The 22,018-nt window shown below is 46.2% G+C and overlaps 1 protein-coding gene and 1 long non-coding RNA gene across 6 annotated transcripts in view; both read left to right on the top strand.

The window, feature by feature from the left end:
• The window catches only part of si:ch211-132f19.7 (adenylate cyclase type 8), a 28,853-nt gene extending 20,620 nt beyond the window's left edge, over nt 1-8,233 (top strand). For 3 of the 5 annotated variants that reach the window (XM_029712731.1, XM_029712730.1, XM_029712734.1), the window contains 11 exons: nt 2,625-2,725; nt 4,386-4,587; nt 5,141-5,236; nt 5,317-5,483; nt 5,650-5,731; nt 6,231-6,389; nt 6,470-6,616; nt 6,820-6,912; nt 7,512-7,626; nt 7,710-7,834; nt 7,926-8,233. In XM_029712731.1, coding sequence (XP_029568591.1) covers nt 2,625-2,725; nt 4,386-4,587; nt 5,141-5,236; nt 5,317-5,483; nt 5,650-5,731; nt 6,231-6,389; nt 6,470-6,616; nt 6,820-6,912; nt 7,512-7,626; nt 7,710-7,834; nt 7,926-8,210 — 1,572 coding nt within the window. In that variant the 3' untranslated portion in view covers nt 8,211-8,233. The remainder of the gene's footprint in view (nt 1-2,624; nt 2,726-4,385; nt 4,588-5,140; nt 5,237-5,316; nt 5,484-5,649; nt 5,732-6,230; nt 6,390-6,469; nt 6,617-6,819; nt 6,913-7,511; nt 7,627-7,709; nt 7,835-7,925) is intronic. The other 2 variants (XM_029712732.1, XM_029712733.1) reach the window with 2 other exon arrangements.
• Nucleotides 8,234-9,913: 1,680 nt separating this feature from the next.
• LOC115161908 (uncharacterized) lies at nt 9,914-11,361 on the top strand. The gene is made up of 2 exons (XR_003869452.1): nt 9,914-10,410; nt 10,561-11,361. It is a non-coding gene; the product is annotated as an uncharacterized LOC115161908 (long non-coding RNA).
• Nucleotides 11,362-22,018: the final 10,657 nt, after the last annotated feature.

The following is a 22,018-nucleotide window of genomic DNA, read 5'->3' as shown; positions in this document are numbered from 1 at the left end:
CAGAAACACACACAGAGGCAAGGTAGGGGCCCACAACAGAAACACACACCGAGGGCAAGGTACAGTGGTTGCTCCACTAAAAGTTTTGCGATTCCGCTGCGGGACTTAGAGGTAATTTGTGGTTTAGTACGTTACCCTGTGTCACTACTTCATTGCTCCAGACCAGCGCAAGGGGGGAGTTAGAGAACTAATTATGATTTTGGGTCCCAAGGCACTACTGTGTCTCTAACTGACAATGAATGGGCGACATAAACCAAATAGAAACTGATAATTGTGCACGACTTCAGTATTACTTACTAAAACTGTTGTTCCACTAAAGTTTTTATTCTAAGAGAAACTTAGACTGTAATTAGGGTGTGGAAATGTTAGGATTATTTTGCTCTTACTGTGGTCCTATAGCCTACTCCCGACCGGTCACGTTGTACAGCGCCCGAGTGGTGCAGCGGTCTAAGACACTGCATCGCAGTGCAAATTACAGATGCCGGTTCGATACCCTTGCCGGCCACCACCGGAAGACCCATGAGGTGGCTTTTGGTTTCTCTCCCTCTAAAAACAGAAATATATCATTCTAAATAACAAACTAGCTTTATTTACAAATTAGTGAGAATGTCTCACCCCATGTTCAAGAATGGCCTTTTTCTCGCTCACTCTTTTGTTAAATGAAAACAAAATCTCCATAATATCATTTTTTTTTTAACAAAGCGATTATTATTATTAATTCATTTAGAATGATATAAAAGCCCCTTAGATATTCTCTCAGATGCTAAAATATTAAAGATATTAATATTAGAATCCTCCAATCCTGTAAATGTAATTATTGGCGGAGAGTCACGTTATTGAAAATAATATTTTCCGACATACTGTAGGCCTACTGTAGGAGACATGAGTCTCACTTGTGTTGAGTAATGTGCTGTTAAAAGTGGTGTAGGTCTTATTTATTTAAAAAGCATATTGAAGTTAGAAGCAATACCCGCTGTGGTCAACTATTTCAGCACCGTTTCGCGCTGCTCTGAGACAAGCTGGGGACTGGTCTTGATAAATCAATGAGATTTTTATTTTCACTGAATCTCCGTTTGGGTATTGGTTAGACTACAATTAGGGTGTGGAGATGTTATCCTCTTAGTACTGTAGCCTACTCCCGACCGTCACGTTGTACAGCGCCATATTTTCCATCCTAACGGGAACCCTGAGGGTGTCGTTTTTCTTGGATTAGAAACATAATATTAAGCAAATTTAATTAAGCAAAATCAATCTCATATACTATGTTCTTACAAAAAATGTAAGGCTATCAAATGCTTCTCAAAAATGCCCTCTGGTGGTCAAACTAGCATTAATGGCAACAATGGCTGACAATTAAATAACTTGCCATAGAATTCTGCGGCAGCCTGCAAGGTGTGCTGCAGTATGACGCAACTTTTAAAGGGGGAACCACTGTAGGGGCCCGCAACAGAAGCACATACAGAGGGCAAGGTAGGGGCCCACACACACTCAAACACACACAGTTGATTACTTGGTATGTAGGCTACAGTGGCTAGAAAAAGTATGTGAACCCTTTGGAAATACCTGGATTTCTGCATAAATTGGTCATCAAATGTTATATGATTTTCATTTAGGTCACAACAATAGACAAACACAGTCTGCTTAAACTAATAACACACAAACAATAATATGTTTTCATGTCTTTATTGAACACACCGTATAAACATTCACAGTGCAGGGTGGAAAAAGTATGTGAACCCTTGGATTTAATAACTGGTTGATCCTCCTTTAGCAGCAATAACAACCAAACGTTTTCTGTAGTTCAGACCTGCACAACGGTCAGGAGGAATTTTGGACCATTCCTCTTTACAAAACTCTTTCAGTTCAGCAATATTCTTGGGATGTCTGGTGTGAACTGCTCGCGAGGTCATGCCACAGCATTTTAAATCGGGTTGAGGTCAAGACTTTGACTGGGCCACTCCAGAAGGTGTATTTTCTTCTGTTGAAGCCATTCTGTTGTTGATTTACTTGTGTGTCGTTGTCCTGTTGCATCACCCAACTTCTGTTAAGCTTCAATTGATGGACAGATAGCCTAACATTCTCCTGCAAAATGTCTTGATAAACTTGGGAATTCATTTTTCCCCATCGATGACTTTACAATTGGGATGCGGTTTTGATGTTGCTGTGCTGTGCCTTTTTTCTCCACACATAGTGTTGTGTTCCTTCCAAACAACTCAACTGTAGTTTCATCTGTCCACAGAATATTTGCCAGTAGCACTGTGGAACATCCAGGTGCTCTTTTACGAACTTCAGACTTGCAGCAATGTTTTATTTGGACAGCAGTGGCTTCTTCTGTGGTGTCCTCCCATTTAACACCATTCTTGTTTAGTGTTTTACGTATCGTAGACTCGTCAACAGAGATGTTAGCATGTTCCAGAGATTTCTGTTAGTCTTTAGCTGATACTCTAGGATTCTTCTTAACCTCGTTGAGCATTCTGAGCTGTGCTCTTGTAGTCATCTTTGCAGGACGGCCACTCCTAGGGAGAGGTGGGTTGATGGGTGGGTGGGTGGGGAGGTGGGTTGATGGGTGGGTGGGAAGGTGGGATGATGGGTGGTATAATTGAGGAATGTTTCTCTCTTCTCAGTTTTCCCAGATGCGTGATGAGATGTTCAAGTCAAACCTGGTCTGCTCCTTCATCATGCTCCTCTGCCTCATGGGTGCACAGACCCTCGTCCCCGCCGCAAGGTGTGTTCTTTATTTAATTAGAAGTATGATATTATCTTTTACTTCATTTATTAAAGATCTTTAGAGTAATCTTTCTCAACCGCTCACATGCTTCTCTCTCTCTTCTTCATCTGATCCTCTCCTCCTCCTCCTCCTCCTCCGTTTCTCTCTCTTCATCATCTGATCCTCTCCTCCTCCTCCTCCGTTTCTCTCTCTTCATCATCTGATCCTCTCCTCCTCCTCCCTGTTTCTCTCTTCATCCTCTCTTCCTCCTCCCTGTTTCTCTCTCTCTCTTCAATGTCTGATCCTCTCCTCCTCCTCCTCCCTGTTTCTCTCTCTTCATCATCTGATCCTCTCCTCCTCCTCCCTGTTTCTCTCTCTTCATCGTCTGATCCTCTCCTCCTCCCTGTTTCTCTCTCTCTCTTCATCGTCTGATCCTCTCCTCCTCCTCCCTGTTTCTCTCTCTTCATCATCTGATCCTCTCCTCCTCCTCCCTGTTTCTCTCTCTCTTCATTGTCTGATCCTCTCCTCCTCACCCTCCCTGTTTCTCTCTCTTCATCATCTGATCCTCTCCTCCTCACCCTCCCTGTTTCTCTCTCTTCATCATCTGATCCTCTCCTCCTCCTCCGTTTCTCTCTCTTCATCATCTGATCCTCTCCTCCTCCTCCCTGTTTCTCTCTTCATCCTCTCTTCCTCCTCCCTGTTTCTCTCTCTCTCTTCAATGTCTGATCCTCTCCTCCTCCTCCTCCCTGTTTCTCTCTCTTCATCTGATCCTCTCCTCCTCCTCCTCCCTGTTTCTCTCTCTTCATCGTCTGATCCTCTCCTCCTCCCAGTTTCTCTCTCTCTCTTCATCGTCTGATCCTCTCCTCCTCCTCCTCCTCCTTGTTTCTCTCTCTCTTCATCATCTGATCCTCTCCTCCTCCTCCCTGTTTCTCTCTCTTCTTCGTCTGATCCTCTCCTCCTCCCTGTTTCTCTCTCTCACTTCATCGTCTGATCCTCTCCTCCTCCTCCTCCTCCTCCTTGTTTCTCTCTCTTCATCATCTGATCCTCTCCTCCTCCCTGTTTCTCTCTTCATTGTCTGATCCTCTCCTCATCCTCCCTGTTTCTCTCTTCATCCTCTCCTCCTCCTCCCTGTTTCTCTCTCTCTCTTCATTGTCTGATACTCTCCTCCTCCTCCTCCCTGTTTCTCTCTCTTTATCATCTGATCCTCTCCTCCTCCTCCTCCCTGTTTCTCTCTCTTCATCGTCTGATCCTCTCCTCCTCCTCCTCCTTGTTTCTCTCTCTCTCTTCATCATCTGATCCTCTCCTCCTCCTCCTCCCTGTTTCTCTCTCTCTTCATTGTCTGATCCTCTCATCCTCCCTGTTTCTCTCTCTCTTCATTGTCTGATCCTCTCCTCATCCTCCCTGTTTCTCTCTCTTCATTGTCTAATCCTCTCCTCCTCCTCCTCCCTGTTTCTCTCTTCATCGTCTGATCCTCTCCTCCTCCCTGTTTCTCTCTCTCTTCATCGTCTGATCCTCTCCTCCTCCTCGTTTCTCTCTCTCTCTTCATCATCTGATCCTCTCCTCCTCCTCCTCCCTGTTTCTCTCTCTTCATCATCTGATCCTCTCCTCCTCCTCCCTGTTTCTCTCTTCCCCTCTCCATCCTCAATCTCTCCGACCGACACACCCACCCCCCTCTCAGACTGTGTCCTATGCTGGTTCAGTTTGGAGTGTGTGTGTGTGTGTATGTGTTGCTGCTGGTGGTGGTCCTAGCTGAAGAGTTTAAACAGAGCCCTCTAGCGCTGCAGTTCCTGTGCTGCTGGATCAACGAGACCAAGACTGTCAGAACACTACTCACGCTCACCGCCATTATCATCAACTTTGGAGTGGCCTCATCTGATATAGTGAGTTTATTGTTACACACAATGACCAATATGTTCTGTATCCTCAACGATAACACACAACGACCAATATGTTCTGTACCCTCAACGATAACACACAACGACCAATATGTTCTGTACCCTCAACGACCAATATGCTCTGTATCATCAACAACCAATATGTTCTGTACCCTCAACGATAACACTCAACGACCAATATGTTCTGTACCCTCAACGATAACACACAATGAACAATATGTTCTGTATCCTCAACGATAACACACAACGACCAATATGTTCTGTATCCTCAACGATAACACACAACGACCAATATGTTCTGTATCCTCAACGATAACACACAACGACCAATATGTTCTGTACCCTCAACGATAACACACAACGACCAATATGAATGTAATCTCAAACCATTATCCGATCTGTTCTTTCATGAAGGTTTGCCTCTCTGCTGCACTATAAACTTGTTTTGGAGTAGCTGCAGTTTGATTGTGTCTGTGTGTGTGTGTGTCTGTGTGTGTGTGTCTGTGTGTGTGTGTGTGTGTGTGTGTGTTCGTTCTAGCTGTGGTGTGTAGAGTCTGAGATGGACCCTAATAACAGAAGCAGCTCCCAGCAGCACACCTGGTCCTGGCCTGTCAACATCTGTACACACCCTGAGGTAACACACACACACACGCTTAGATTTTGATTGGTCAAGAAGGTGTTGATCCATTTTGTGACTGTCTCTGTCTTCTGTAGTTCCTGGTTTTCAGTGGGGTGGTTGCCATGGTGTCGTGTGCTGTGTTCTTCAGGCTGCACTGTCTACTGAAGCTAGCTGTGTTACTTCTGGCCATAACTGTCTACACATACCTCATAGAAGTCAGCTACCACTCGCTGTTTATACGCCAGACCTCTGAAAACACCAGGTACTGAATAAACACACACACTGGTGACCATTTGGTTGTGTGTAGTGTGCGTGTGTGTTTGTGGTGACTGTCTGGTTGTGTCTGTCCCTTGTAGGCAGCAGTACCTGAGGAGGAAGGATGTGTGTAGTGTGTGTGGTGACTGTCTGGTTGTGTATGTCCCTTGCAGGCAGCAGTACCTGAGGAGGAAGGATGTGTGTGTCCTGCTCATGGCCATGTTTGTGGTGGCTGTAATTTACAACAGTAGACAGGTAGGACATGGGCTCTGTCCTCTCCTCCTCTTCTCTCCTCCCTACTACTCCTCCCTCCTAATCCCTCTCGCCGCTCTACTCCTCCTCTCTCCTCCCTACTCGTCCTCCTCTCTCCTCCTCCCTACACCTACTCTCTCCTCTCTACTCCTACTCTCTCCTCCCTACTCCTCTTCTCTCCTCCCTACTCCTACTCTCTCCTCCCTACTCCTCCTCTCTCCTCCCTACTCGTCCTCCTCTCTCCTCCTCCCTACACCTACTCTCTCCTCTCTACTCCTACTCTCTCCTCCCTACTCCTCTTCTCTCCTCCCTACTCCTACTCTCTCCTCCCTACTCCTCCTATCTCCTCCCTACTCCTCTTCCTCCTCCTCTCTCCCCTCTCCTCCTCTCCCTCACACTTTCCTACTCATCTTCTTTCCTCTACGCTCCTCTTCTCTCCTCCTCGTCTCCTCCCTTCACCTACACTACTGCATGTGATGGTTGTTGTTCCCCTCCTGTCCAGTTGGAGGCGACGGCGCGGCTGGACTTCCTGTGGCGTCTGCAGGCCAGACAGGAAGTAGAGGACATGAAGGAGTTGAGGGAACATAATGAGTGTTTACTCTTCAACATTCTGCCTTCACACGTCGCACAGCACTTTCTAGAGAGAGACCGCAACAATGAGGTGTTTTGTTTTGTTTAAGTCTCTGTTTTCAGTTCTAGAGCAGGCCATCTTGATGTTAACGTGTGTGTGTGTGTGTGTAGGATCTGTACTCCCAGTCCTATGAGCGTGTGGGGGTGTTGTTTGCCTCCATTCCCGGGTTTACAGACTACTATGAACAGAAAGAGTTGATCCATCAGGATGTGGAGTGTCTACGGCTTCTCAATGAGATCATAGCTGACTTCGACGAGGTTAGAATCAAATCTACACGCGCCGTTTCTCTGTGATAGGTTACCAGCGTACAATTACTTTGTTTTCTAATATCCACCTCTCTCTCTGTCTCTCTCTCTCTCTCTCTCTCTGTGTTTGTCTCTCACTGCCTCACTCTCTCCCTCTCTGTCTCTCACTGCCTCTCTCTCTCTCTCTGTTTCTGTCTCTGTCTCTCTGTATCTAGTTATTAGATGAGACATATTTCCAGGACATTGAGAAAATCAAAACCATTGGCAGCTGTTACATGGCTGCTTCTGGCCTCTCCCCTGACCAACAGGTCAGCCCTCTTAGTGCCACAGGGTTGGGCTCATCTGGGTTGGGCTGCTCTGGGTTGGGCTCCTTTGAATTGGGCTGCTCTGGGTTGGGCTCCTCTGGGTTGGGCTCCTCTGGGTTGGGCTCCTCTGGGTTGGGCTGCTCTGGGTTGGGCTCCTCTGGGTTGGGCTCCTCTGGGTTGGGCTCCTCTGGGTTGGGCTCCTCTGGGTTGGGCTCCTCTGGGTTGGGCTCCTTTGGGTTGGGCTCCTCTGGGTTGGGTTCCTCTGGGTTGAGCTCAAAGTGATTTGAATTTAAAATACAGAAACAGTGTAGTTTTCAGTTTATCGAATAGACATTGAACATAAATGCCCTTTTTTCAATGATTGAATTGGAATTTCAGTTTACTTCCTGAATTGACTGCCTTCAATTCGACCCTGTTTACTGTCTTCTATTCAGCTGGCTTCATTCTGTTCGAAGTAGGACTTTGACTTTACATTTGAGTAGAATTAAGTATGAATAGTAAAATGATGTGTGTGTGTGTGTGTGTGTGTGTGTGTGTGTGTGTGTGTGTGTGTGTGTGTGTGTGTGTGTGTGTGTGTGTGTGTGTGTGTGTGTGTGTTGTAGCAGTGTGGTGATGAGTGGCGTCACCTCAGTGAGCTGGTGCTGTTTGCCCTGGAAATGCAGGAGACGCTCAAACGAATCAACACACACTCTGGAAACAGCTTTCAGCTCCGTGTTGGTGAGAACACACACACACACACACACACACACACACACACACACACACACACACACACTTTTACCTCTGACCTGTTTGTGTAGGCATAGCCCATGGTCCAGTGGTGGCTGGAGTGATAGGGGCCACTAAACCTCAGTATGACATCTGGGGAATGACCGTCAACCTGGCCAGCCGTATGGACAGCACCGGGGTCAGTGGACGCATACAGGTAGGACTGTGTGTGGGCGGGTAACAGAGGTTTGGCTTTGGCGTATTAATATGTGGGTTAATGTGCGGTGCTGTGTGTGTGCGTATCCCAGGTCCCAGAGAGCACCAGTCATGTCCTGGTGGAACGCGGCTTTGTTCGCGAGCTGAGGGGGGAGATCTACGTGAAAGGTGTGAGCGAGAGGCAGGGCAACGTCAAGACGTACTTCGTGAGGAGCCGCGAGTCGTGTTCGAGCAACGTGGAACGCAGTGTGAACCGCGGGGGTTTGGGCCTGGGAAGGAACACTCTGTCTGCTCTGGTCTTTACCCTGGTCCAGACCAGGAAGAGAGAGACACAGCGAGAGGCTAACGGAGGGTTCCATCTGCTGGAGGTCTCATAGACCCTGGGGCTGTATATCACATAGGGAAAGAAAGAGAGACAATTCAGCATATCCTCTCCTCATTTGTTGGATTAAAACTGCTTTCTATGGTGGATTACCTAAAATGGAGAGCGGAGGGGGTACTGGCTACAAGAGAGACACTAGAGGAGGGGAACGGAAGCTCCTCTTCTGGACAGCAGGACAGAGCAGAGTACTCTATAGCAGTGGTTCCCAACCTTTCTCTGTTACTGTACCGACCAACTGTATTTTGCTCTGCCCGAAGTACCCCTATAGTACGTCATGGGTCTTCTCAAGTACCCTCGGTGGATTGGCCAATTTCCCCCTGGTTGGGAATCACATGGACGACAGCACAGAGCAGAAAACAGACCAGTTGACAGTTGGATATACTGCTGGCTGCCACCAACAGAAATACAGTGGATTATATACTGCTGTCTGCCACCAACAGAAATACAGTGGATTATATTCTGCTGTCTGCCACCAACAGAAATACAGTGGATTATATACTGCTGTCTGACACCAACAGAAATACAGTGGATTATATACGGCTGTCTGCCACCAACAGAAATACAGTGGATTATATACTGCTGTCTGACACCAACAGAAATACAGTGGATTATATTCTGCTGTCTGCCACCAACAGAAATACAGTGGATTATATACTGCTGTCTGCCACCAACAGAAATACAGTGGATTATATACTGCTGTCTGCCACCAACAGAAATGCAGTGGATTATATACGGCTGTCTGCCACCAACAGGAATACAGTGGATTATATACGGCTGTCTGCCACCAACAGGAATACAGTGGATTATATACTGCTGTCTGCCACCAACAGGAATACAGTGGATTATATACGGCTGTCTGCCACCAACAGAAATACAGTGGATTATATACTGCTGTCTGACACCAACAGAAATACAGTGGATTATATTCTGCTGTCTGCCACCAACAAAAATACAGTGGATTATATACTGCTGTCTGCCACCAACAGAAATACAGTGGATTATATACTGCTGTCTGCCACCAACAGAAATACAGTGGATTATATACGGATGTCTGCCACCAACAGGAATACAGTGGATTATATACGGCTGTCTGCCACCAACAAAAATACAGTGGATTATATACTGCTGTCTGCCACCAACAGAAATACAGTGGATTATATACGGCTGTCTGCCACCAACAGAAATACATTGGATTATATACTACTGTCTGACACCAACAGAAATACAGTGGATTATATTCTGCTGTCTGCCACCAACAGAAATACAGTGGATTATATATTTAGTGTACAAAACATTAAGAACACCTGCTCTTTCCATGACATAGACTGACCAGGTGAAAGCTATGACTCTTTATTGATGTCACCTGTTAAATCCACAGACAGGTTAAAGACGGAAAGCTTTGAGACAATTGAGACATGGATTGTGTATATGTGCCATTCAGAGGGTGAATGGGGAAGACAAAATATTGAAGTGCCTTTGAACGGGGTTTGGTAGTAGGGTCCAGGTGCACCGGTTTGTGTCATGAACTGCAACGCTGCTGGGTTTTTCACGCTCAACAGTTTCCTGTGTGTATCAAGAATGGTCCACCACCTAAAGGACATCCAGCCAATTTGACACAACTGTGGGAAGCATTGGAGTCAACATGGGCCAGCATCCCTGTGGAACGCTTTTGACACCTTGTAGAGTCCATGTCCTGATGAATTGAGGCTGTTCTGAGGGGAAACTCAACATTAGGAAGGTGTTCTCAATGTTTTGTACACCAACAGCAATACTGTGGGTTATATATACTATTGTAAAGTGGTTGTTCCACTGGATATCATAAGGTGAATGCACCAATTTGTAAGTCGCTCTGGATAAGAGCGTCTGCTAAATGACTTAAATGTAATGTAAATGTAATATACCACCGTCTGCCACCAACAGCAATACAGTTTGATTTGAATTGACTTTTAATTAACCTCAACACTCACAAACTATCTCTAGCATTTACTCTGCATGGACTTTAATAACTCAGAGGGCTGATGGGACATATCTATCCAGGACATTCTAAAGCACTTCTGCTTTCGTATTTGTTGCTTTTTCCCCCCCTTTAATGGTCACAGTCAGAGCTTTACTGTGTATGTCTGTTAAGGATAGGACCTGGGGAAGGTCAACTGACCCTAAATCTGTGTTTATGAATAAATTAGGACCTGGGGAAGGTCAACTGACCCTAAATCTGTGTTTATGAATAAATTAGGACCTGCGGAAGGTCAACTGACCCTAAATCTGTGTTTATGAATAAATTAGGACATGGGAGAGGTCAACTGACCCTAAATCTGTGTTTATGAATAAATTAGGACCTGGGGAAGGTCAACTGTGCCTATATTCACAAAGCATCTTGGAGTAGAAGTGCTGATCTAGGATCTGTCCATATACCCTCATTCAATCTGATCTAGGATCTGTCCATATACCCTCATTCAATCTGATCTAGGATCTGTCCATATACCCTCATTCATTCTGATCTAGAATCTGTCCATTTACCCTCATTCATTCTGATCTAGGATCTGTCCATATACCCTCATTCATTCTGATCTAGGATCTGCCCATATACCCTCATTCAATCTGATCTAGGATCTGTCTATAAACCCTCATTCAATCTGATCTAGGATCTGTCTATAAACCCTCATTCAATCTGATCTAGGATCTGTCTATAATCTTTAAAAGGCTAAACTGATCCTAGATCAGCACTCTTACTCTGAGATGCTTTGTGGATACGAGCCCTGATCCTAGACCTCTTGTCTTTGAGTAACAAGTGGAATTGCATTGCCTGAGAGAAGAAACTAAAGTAAATGTAATCTTAATTTGATTACCCTGTTGTTGCAGGAAATGTCCCGCACAGCAGTAATGCTAACTTTTTGTGTATTTAAGGTTTAAAAATTATTATTAAGTTTGTATTATCCACTTTAAAATATCATACTTGATTTGCCCTAACAAAAAAATGTATCAACCCCTACATAATAATGTACATTTCCTGTTTCTGCAGGATTATTTCCCTGCTGTGAGAAACTGGTCAAATTAAGATGTGTATACTTATTTACATGAATTTTTTATACATATGAACAGTAACTCTTGATACAACTACAAAACTATTAAATAAAATGTTAAAACTATCACACTCTGTCCTGACAAATGATGTTGACGTCGCTGACTCTCACTCTCTCTTTTGGCTTATGACTCATTAATTCACTCACTCACTAATTAATTCACTCACTCACTCATTCATTCACTCATCTATTTATAAGAATACGCCATGTTCTACTTCATCTTAATCTTACCATTGGCATCTCTCACCAAGCCTAGCTCTTTTCAGTGTTAGCCATAAGACTAAGCTGCTGTCCCTAAAGTCAATATAATTGCCAAAATGATAAAACCTAATTAGCCCACTCCTGTCTATACAGAAATATATAAAATCATTCAAAATAGGCTACTAAAGCATGAGGACAGAGGATCATGAACTTATTTTTTTATGTTTTAAATTGCATTGCCTACATTCGGAAGGAAAGGCAGCATGCGTAATTTGGGCATGCCGTGCTACAAATACCAATTACATTTCTTGTCGTGAATCTTGCCTTGGAGGCAGAATTTAGCGATTTCCGATAGATGAGCCAGCTACAAATTCAAAATTGGCTATATGCAGTATTGTTAGGGTTAATGTTTGGTTTAAAATAGGATTGTAATTACATGTTGGCTGTGCCGTCTAGTGAGCACTCTGCAGAGCTGCCTCCAGGGCAGGATTCATCCCAGTAAATGCCCACCTATGTCCAGCAGAAGCATACATTTCTCATTTTATGATGCTTATATCACCACAAGCACTGGCTTCTAGTCACATACAGACAGAGATATAGAGGGACCATGCACGTGCACAAACAGACAGAGAGACCGTGCACGTGCAGAGACAGACAGCGATATAGAGGGACCATGCACGTGCACAGACAGAGATATAGAGGGACCGTGCACGTGCATAGACAGGGCTCTACATGTGCAGACAGAGCACATGACCCTTTGTTTCCAGTCTCCAAAGTGCCTTTTTGGGTGGTGGTGTAATTTTGAAATATATTTTTGGTCATTATTGTTTGGAACCCACTGCCCGCAATTCCTCGTCAAGTTCCCCGTCGGACACATTTTTCATGGTTCGGGCCCCTTAGTTCCAGTGAAGGGAAATGTTAACCCTACAGCATACAACTACATTCTAGACAATTCTGTGCTTCCTACTTTATGGAAGGCCCTTTCCTGTTTCAGCAGGACAATGCCCCCGTGCACACAGCGAGGTCCATACAAAAATGGTTTGTCGAGATTGCTGTGGAAGAACTTGATTGATCTGCACAGAGCCCTGACCTTAACCCCATCGAACACCTTTGGGATGAATTGGAACGCCGACTGCGAGCCAGGCCTAATCGCCCAACATCACTAATGCTTTTGTGGCTGAATGGAAGTAAGTCCCCCGCAGCAAGTTTCCAACATCTAGTGGAAAGCCTTCCCAGAAGACTGGACGCTGTTATAGCAGCAAAGGAGGGGACCAACTCCATATTAATGCCCGTGATTTTGGAATGAGATGTTTGGTGAGCAGGTGATCCATATACATAGTTTATATTATAACATATACACAACACATACAGTGCCTTCAGAAAGTATTCATACCCCTGACTTATTTCATGTCTTATTACAGCCACATTCAAAATGGAATAAATCGGGGGGGTTTTATCACCCATCACACTATACCCCATAATGACAAAGTGAAAACATGTTTTTTTAAATGTTGACGTCACCGGTGTCGTGACTTTACTTTCATTGATCTGATGATTTATTTAATTAATTATGTAACAATTAACTCATTCAAAAATCCAAGATGGCGTAGCAGTCAGGCGTCTTCGTCTTATCGTGTCGCGAATATATATCTTTTTTCTTCACGTATATTTTTAAAAATATTTTTCATAAACCCAACTTCAACATACTCTCCTGCAACCCGTCTCACCCAATGTGGTATGGATCTTCTATTTTCTTTACTTTAGAACCGGACCCCCAACAGAAGCTAGCCAGCTAACTAGCTAGTAGTCAGCTAGCCACTGCTAGCGGTCATCAGCTAACCTTTAGCCAGGACAACTCCTGCCAGTTTGTACAGCGTGTTTCAACCCAGAGCTTATCGGACTCCTTTTTCTCCATATCACCGGATTCCTACCGTAAGCTCTGAACCTCTTCACCTGGATCATCGAAGCTAGCTAGCTGTATCCGATTGGCTTCTCCTGGCTAACGTCTCTGTCCCGAAGCAAGCACCAATTAGCCTGGAGCTAGCCTATGCTAGGTCCATCAGCCACTCCATGGGCTACAATACCTATTTTGCCAATTGGCCTGGACCTCTTTTATTACCGATACGGAGCCCCGCCGATCCATCACGACTGGACTACCGACGTAATCCGCCCGAGGGGGTTTTTCAACAGGCTCCTTCATCGCGACGTCCCCTGAATGCCCATCTGTTAGCCACGGCCCGCTAGCTGTCTAGAGCATACCGGACTGTTAGCTGAAATGGTCCATCAGTCAATTTCTTGGGCTACTATACCTACTTTGCCAATTGGCCTGGACCCTTTTACTATACGGACCCCTGCTGATCCATCACGACTGGTCTGCCGACGTAACTGCTTGAGGGGGCTACAACAACAGACTTCGTCCGTTGCGACGTCCCTCTAAGGCCCTTCTGCTAGCCCCGGCCCGCTAGCTGTCTGAATCGCCGTGTCTCCAGCCCGTCCAGCTACTCATTAGACCCTATGATCACTCGACTATGCATGCCTCTCCCTATTGTCAATATGCCCTGTCCATTGCTGTTTTGGTTAGTAATTATTGTCTTATTTCACTGTAGAGACCACAGCCCTGCTCAATATGCCTCAGCTAACCCTCTTGTCCAACCTCCCACACATGCGGTGACCTCACCTGGTTTAATTGATGTCAATAGAGATAAAACCTCTCTCATCGTCACTCAATGCCTAGGCTTACCTCAACTGTATTCACATCCTACCATACCTTTGTCTGTACATTATGCATTGAATCTATTCTACCGCGCCCAGAAACCTGCTCCTTTTACTCTCTGTTCTGAAAGTACTAGACGACCAGTTCTTATAGCCCTTATCCGTACCCTTATCCTACTCCTTCAGTGTTCCTCTGGTGATGTAGAGGTTAATCCACGTCCTGCAGTGCCTAGCTCCACTCCTATTCCCCAGGTGCTCTCATTTGTTGACTTCTGTAACCATAAAAGCCTTTGTTTCATGCATGTTAACAGTAGAAGCCTCCTCCCTAAGTTTGTTTTATTCACTGCTTTAGCACACTGACAACCCGGATGTCCTAGCTGTGTCTGAATCCTGGCTTAGGAAGGCCACCAAAAAACCCACACTTTCCATCCCTAACTTTAACATTTTCAGACAAGATAGAACTGCCAAAGGGGGCGGAGTTGCAATCTACTGCAGAGATAGCCCTGCAGGGTTCTGTCTTACTATCCAGGTCTGTGCCCAAACAATGAGCTTATACTTTTTAAAATCCACCTTTCCAGAAACAAGTCTCTCACCATTGCCGCTTGCTATAGACCACCTTCTGCCCCCAGCTGTGCCCTGGTCACCATATGTGAATTGATTGCCCCCATCTATCTTCAGAGCTCATGCTGTTAGGTGACCTAAACTGGGACATACTTAACACTCTGGCCATTCTACAATCTAAGCTTGTTGCCCTCAATCTCACACAAATTATCAATGAACCTACCAGGTACAACCCCAAATCCGTAAGCACAGGCACCCTCACCCTAACCAACCTGCCCTCCAAATACACCTCTGCTGTCTTCAACCAGGATCTCAGCGATCACTGCCTCATTGCTTGCGTCCATAATGGGTCTGCAGTCAAACGACCACCCCTCATCACTGTCAAACGCTCCCTAAAACACTTCAGCGAGCAGGCCTTTCTAATCGACTTGGCCCGGGTATCCTGGAAGAATATTGACCTCATTCCGTCAGTAGAAGATGCCTGGTTATTCTTTAAAAGTGCTTTCCTCACAATCTTAAATAAGCATGCCCCATTCAAAAAATGTAGAACCAGGAACAGATATAGCCCGTGGTTCACTCCAGACCTGACTGCCCTTGAACAGCACCAAAACATCCTGTGGCGTACGGCATTAGCATCAAATAGCCCCCGCGATATGCAACTTTCAGGGAAGTCAGGAACCAATATACACAGGCAGTTAGGAAAGCAAAGGCTAGCTTTTTCAAACAGAAATTTGCATCCTGCAGCATAATCTCCAAAAAGTTCTGGGACACTGTAAAGTCCATGGATAATAAGAGCACCTCCTTCCAGCTGCCCACTGCACTGAGGCTAGGAATTACTGTCACCACCGATAAATCTACAATAATTGAGAATTTCAATACGCATTTTTCTACTTCTGGCCATGCTTTCCACCCGGTCAGCTGCCCGGCACCCCCCACAGCAACTTGCCCAAACCTCCCCCATTTCTCCTTCACCCAAATCCAGATAGCTGATGTTCTGAAAGAGCTGCAAAATCTGGACCCCAACAAATCAGCAGGGCTAGACAATCTGGACCCTCTCTTTCTAAAATTATCAGCCGAAATTGTTGCAACCCCTATTACTAGCCTGTTCAACCTCTCTTTCGTATTGTCTGAGATACCCAAAGATTGGAAAGCTGCCATGGTCATCCTCCTCTTCAAAGGGGGAGACACTCTAGACCCAAACTGCTACAGACCTATAGCTATCCTACCCTGCCTTTCTAAGGTCTTCGAAAGCCAAGTTAACAAACAGATCACCGACCATTTCGAATCCCACCGTACCTTCTCCATTATGCAATCTGGTTTCCGAGCTGGTCATGGGTGCACCTCAGCCACGCTCAAGGTCCTAAACGATATCATAACCGCCATCGATAAGAGACAATACTGTGCAGCTGTATTCATCAACCTGGCCAAGGCTTTTGACTCTGTCAATCACCACATTCTTATCTGCAGACTCAACAGCCTTGGTTTCTCAAATTACTTCCTCGCCTGGTTCACCAACTACTTCTCAGACAGAGTTCAGTGTGTCAAATCAGAGGGCCTGTTGTCCAGACCTCTGGCAGTCTCTATGGGGGTGCCACAGGGTTCAATTCTCGGGCCGACTCTTTTCTCTGTATACATCAATGATGTCGCTCTTGCTGCTGGTGATTCTCCAATCCACCTCTACACAGACGACACCATTCTGTATACTTATGGCCCTTCTTTGGACACTGCGTTAACTAAACTCCAGATAAGCTTCAATGCCATACAACTCTCCTTCCATTGCCTCCAACTGCTCTTAAATGCAAGTAAAACTAAAATGCCTGACTTAGAATATGTGGACAACTACAAATACCTAGGTGTCTGGTTAGACTGTAAAAACTCTCCTTCCAGACTCACATTAAGCATCTGCAATCCAAAATTAAATCTAGAATCGGCTTCCTATTTCGCAACAAAGCATCCTTTGCTCATGCTGCCAAACATACCCTTGTAAAACTGACTATCCTGCCGATCCTTGACTTCGGCGATGTCATTTACAAAATAGCCTCAAACACTCTACTCAGCAAATTGATGCAGTCTATCACAGTGCCATCGTTCTGTCACCAAAGCCCCATATACTACATTTACGTCATTTAGCAGACGCTCTTATCCAGAGCGACTTACAAATTACCCACCACTGCGACCTGTATGCTCTCATTGGCTGGCCCTCGCTTCATATTTGTCACACAAACCCACTGGCTCCAGGTCATCTATAAGTCTTTGCTAGGTAAAGCCCCACCTTAGCTCACTGGTCACCATAGCAGCACCCACCCATAGCCCGCGCTCCAGCAGGTATATTTCACGGGTCACCCCCAAAGCCAATTCCTCCTTTGGCCGCATTTCCTTCCAGTTCTCTGCTGCCAATGACTGGAATGAATTGCAAAAATCGCTGAAGCTGGAGACCCATATCTCCCTCACTAACTTTAAGCACCAGGTGTCAGAGCAGCTCACAGATCACTGCACCTGTATATAGCCCATCTGTAAATAGCCCATCCAACTACCTCATCCCCAATACTGTTATTTTTTATTTTTTTGCTCCTTTGCACCCCAGTATCTCTACTTGCACACTCATCTTCTGCACATCCATCACTCCAGTATTTAATTGCTAAATTGTAATTATTTAGCCACAATGGCCTATTTATTGCCTTACCTCCCTTATCTTACCTCACTTGCACACACTGTATATAGACTTTTTTCTCTATTGTATTATTGACTGTATGTTTGTTTATTCCATGTGTAACTCTGTGTTGTTGTTTGTGTCGCACTGCTTTGCTTTATCTTGGCCAGGTCACAGTTGTAAATGAGAACTTGTTCTCAACTAGCCTACCTGGTTAAATAAAGGTGAAATTAAAATTAAAATTAATTAAATGAATTAAAATAAATTAGGATTTGTGGCACCACGGAAGAAGTTGTTTAAAACCTGTTGGGGCTAGGGGGCAGTATTTGCACGGCCGGATTAAAAACGTACCCGATTTAATCTGGTTACTACTCCTGCCCAGTAACTAGAATATGCATATAATTGTTTGATTTGGATAGAGAACACCCTAAAGTTTCTAAAACTGTTTGAATGGTGTCTGTGAGTATAACAGAACTCATTTGGCAGGCCAAAATCTGAGAAGATTCCAAACAGGAAGCGCTCTCTCTGACCATTTCATGGCCTTCTTGATCATCTCTAACCAAAACAGGGGATCTCTGGCATGATGTGACATTTTCTAACGCTCCCATAGGCTCTCAGAAGGCGCCAAAAAGCTGAATGGTGGCTTTGCAGGCCCTGGCTGAAAAACATTAGCGCATTTTGTAAGTGGTCGATCTGAGAACAATGATACTGGAGGCGCGTGCCCGAGCCGACACCATGTTTACTTTCTCTCTCTTTGAACGAAAACAACATTTACATTACATTTACATTTAAGTCATTTAGCAGACGCTCTTATCCAGAGCGACTTACAAATTGGTGCATTCACCTTAAGATATCCAGTGGAACAACCACTTTACAATAGTGCATCTAAATCTTTCGGGGGGGGGGGTAGAAGGATTACTTTATCCTATCCCAGGTATTCCTTAAAGAGGTGGGGTTTCAGGTGTCTCCGGAAGGTGGTGATTGACTCCGCTGTCCTGGCGTCGTGAGGGAGCTTGTTCCACCATTGGGGTGCCAGAGCAGCGAACAGTTTTGACTGGGCTGAGCGGGAGCTGTGCTTCCTCAGAGGTAGGGAGGCGAGCAGGCCAGAGGTGGATGAACGCAGTGCCCTTGTTTGGGTGTAGGGCCTGATCAGAGCCTGAAGGTACGGAGGTGCCGTTCCCCTCACAGCTCCGTAGGCAAGCAGCATGGACTTGTAGCGGATGCGAGCTTCAACTGGAAGCCATTGGAGAGAGCGGAGGAGCGGGGTGACGTGAGAGAACTTGGGAAGGTTGAACACCAGACGGGCTGCGGCGTTCTGGATGAGTTGTAGGGGTTTAATGGCACAGGCAGGGAGCCCAGCCAACAGCGAGTTGCAGTAATCCAGATGGGAGATGACAAGTGCCTGGACTAGGACCTGCGCCGCTTCCTGTGTGAGGCAGGGTCGTACTCTGCGAATGTTGTAGAGCATGAACCTACAGGATCGGGTCACCGCCTTGATGTTAGTGGAGAACAACAGGGTGTTGTCCAGGGTCACGCCAAGGTTCTTAGCACTCTGGGAGGAGGACACAAGGGAGTTGTCAACCGTGATGGCGAGATCATGGAACGGGCAGTCCTTCCCTGGGAGGAGGAGCAGCTCCGTCTTGCCGAGGTTCAGCTTGAGGTGGTGAGCCGTCATCCACACTGATATGTCTGCCAGACATGCAGAGATGCGATTCGCCACCTGGTTATCAGAAGGGGGAAAGGAGAAGATTAATTGTGTGTCGTCTGCGTAGCAATGATAGGAGAGACCATGTGAGGATATGACCGAGCCAAGTGACTTGGTGTATATTGAGAATAGGAGAGGGCCTAGAACAGAGCCCTGGGGGACACCAGTGGTGAGAGCACGTGGTGCGGAGACAGATTCTCGCCACGCCACCTGGTAGGAGCGACCTGTCAGGTAGGACGCAATCCAAGCGTGGGCCGCGCCGGAGATGCCCAGCTTTGAGAGGGTGGAGAGGAGGATCTGATGGTTCACGGTATCAAAGGCAGCAGATAGGTCTAGAAGGATGAGAGCAGAGGAGAGAGAGTTAGCTTTAGCAGTGCGGAGAGCCTCCGTGACACAGAGAAGAGCAGTCTCAGTTGAATGCCCAGTCTTGAAACCTGACTGATTAGGATCAAGAAGGTCATTCTGAGAGAGATAGCAGGAGAGCTGGCCAAGGACGGCACGTTCAAGAGTTTTGGAGAGAAAAGAAAGAAGGGATACTGGTCTGTAGTTGTTGATATCGGAGGGATCGAGTGTAGGTTTTTTCAGAAGGGGTGCAACTCTCGCTCTCTTGAAGACGGAAGGGACGTAGCCAGCGGTCAAGGATGAGTTGATGAGCGAGGTGAGAAGGTCTCCGGAAATGGTCTGGAGAAGAGAGGAGGGGATAGGGTCAAGTGGGCAGGTTGTTGGGCGGCCGGCCGTCACGAGATTTCATCTGGAGAGAGAGGGGAGAAAGAGGTCAAAGCACAGGGTAGGGCAGTGTGAGCAGGACCAGCGGTGTCGTTTGGCTTAGCAAACGAGGATCGGATGTCATCAGCCTTCTTTTCAAAATGGTTGACGAAGTCATCCGCAGAGAGAGAGGGGGGGGGAGGGGGAGGAGGATTCAGGAGGGAGGAGAAGGTAGCAAAGAGCTTCCTAGGGTTAGAGGCAGATGCTTGGAATTTAGAGTGGTAGAAAGTGGCTTTAGCAGCAGAGACAGAAGAGGAAAATGTAGAGGAGGGCGTGAAAGGATGCCAGGTCCGCAGGGAGGCGAGATTTCCTCCATTTCCGCTCGGCTGCCCGGAGCCCTGTTCTGTGAGCTCGGAGTGAGTCGTCGAGCCACGGCGCAGGAGTGGAGGACCGAGCCGGCCTGGAGGATAGGGGACAGAGAAAATCGAAGGATGCAGAAAGGGAGGAGAGGAGGTTTGAGGAGGCAGAATCAGGAGATAGGTTGAAGAAGGTTTGAGCAGAGGGAAGAGATGATAGGATGGAAGAGGAGAGAGTAGCGGGAGAGAGAGAGCGAAGGTTGGGACGGCGCAATACCATCCGAGTAGGGGCAGAGTGAGAAGTGTTGGATGAGAGCGAGAGGGAAAAGGATACAAGGTAGTGGTCGGAGACTTGGAGGGGAGTTGCAATGAGATTCGTGGAAGAACAGCATCTAGTAAAGATGAGGTCAAGCGTATTGCCTGCCTTGTGAGTAGGGGGGGAAGGTGAGAGGGTGAGGTCAAAGGAGGAGAGGAGTGGAAAGAAGGAGGCAGAGAGGAATGAGTCAAAGGTAGACGTGGGGAGGTTAAAGTCACCCAGAACTGTGAGAGGTGAGCCATCCTCAGGGAAGGAACTTATCAAGGCATCAAGCTCATTGATGAACTCTCCAAGGGAACCTGGAGGGCGATAAATGATAAGGATGTTAAGCTTGAAAGGGCTGGTAACTGTGACAGCATGGAATTCAAATGAGGAGATAGACAGATGGGTCAGGGGAGAAAGAGAGAATGTCCACTTGGGAGAGATGAGGATTCCAGTGCCACCACCCCGCTGGCTCGATGCTCTAGGGGTATGCGAGAACACGTAGGCAGACGAGGAGAGAGCAGTAGGAGTAGCAGTGTTATCTGTGGTAATCCATGTTTCCGTCAGCGCCAGGAAGTCTAGGGACTGGAGGGTAGCATAGGCTGAGATGAACTCAGCCTTGTTGGCCGCAGACCGGCAGTTCCAGAGGCTGCCGGAGACCTGGAACTCCACGTGGGTCGTGCGCGCTGGGACCACCAGGTTAGAGTGGCAGCGGCCACGCGGTGTGAAGCGTTTGTATGGCCTGTGCAGAGGGGAGAGAACAGGGATAGCCAGACACATAGTTGACAAGCTACAGAAGAGGCTACGCTAATGCAAAGGAGATTGGAATGAGAAGTGGACTACACGTCTCGAATGTTCAGAAAGTTAAGCTTACGTTGCGAAAATCTTATTGACTAAAGTGACGAAAATGCTAGCTAACTAACACAACACTACACTAATCAAGTCGTTCCGTTGTAATGTAATAGTTTCTACAGTGCTGCTAGTCGGTAGAGGTTGGCTGTTATACAAAAGCAACTTTGTAGCTAGCTAACATAACATAACACTAATCAAGACGTTCCTTTGTAATGTATTTAGTTTCTACAATGCTGCTCGTCGGTAATAGTTGGCTGGGTATGGAACAATGGCGTCGCGGGGGACGGAAATAGCTGGCTAGCTAACCTAGCTAGCCTCGATAATTACTAAACTACACAATTATCAAGCTATGACAAAGACAGCTATGTAGCTAGCTAGCTAACACTGCACTAGTCAAATCGTTCCGTTGTAATGTAATAATTTCTACAGTGCTGCTAGTCGGTAGAGGTTGGCTATTATACAAAAGCAACTTTGTAGCTAGCTAACATAACATAACACTAATCAAGACGTTCCTTTGTAACGTATTTAGTTTCTACAATGCTGCTCGTCGGTAATAATTGGCTGGGTATGGAACAATGGCGTCGCGGGGGACGGAAATAGCTGGCTAGCTAACCTAGCTATTACTAAACTACACAATTATCAAGCTATGACAAAGACAGCTATGTAGCTAGCTAGCTAACACT

This window comes from Salmo trutta, chromosome 25 (genome assembly GCF_901001165.1).
Source record: "Salmo trutta chromosome 25, fSalTru1.1, whole genome shotgun sequence".
NCBI lineage: Eukaryota > Metazoa > Chordata > Actinopteri > Salmoniformes > Salmonidae > Salmo > Salmo trutta.
Note: the sequence above shows the minus strand (reverse complement) of the source record. Positions and strands in the feature narration are given on the sequence as shown.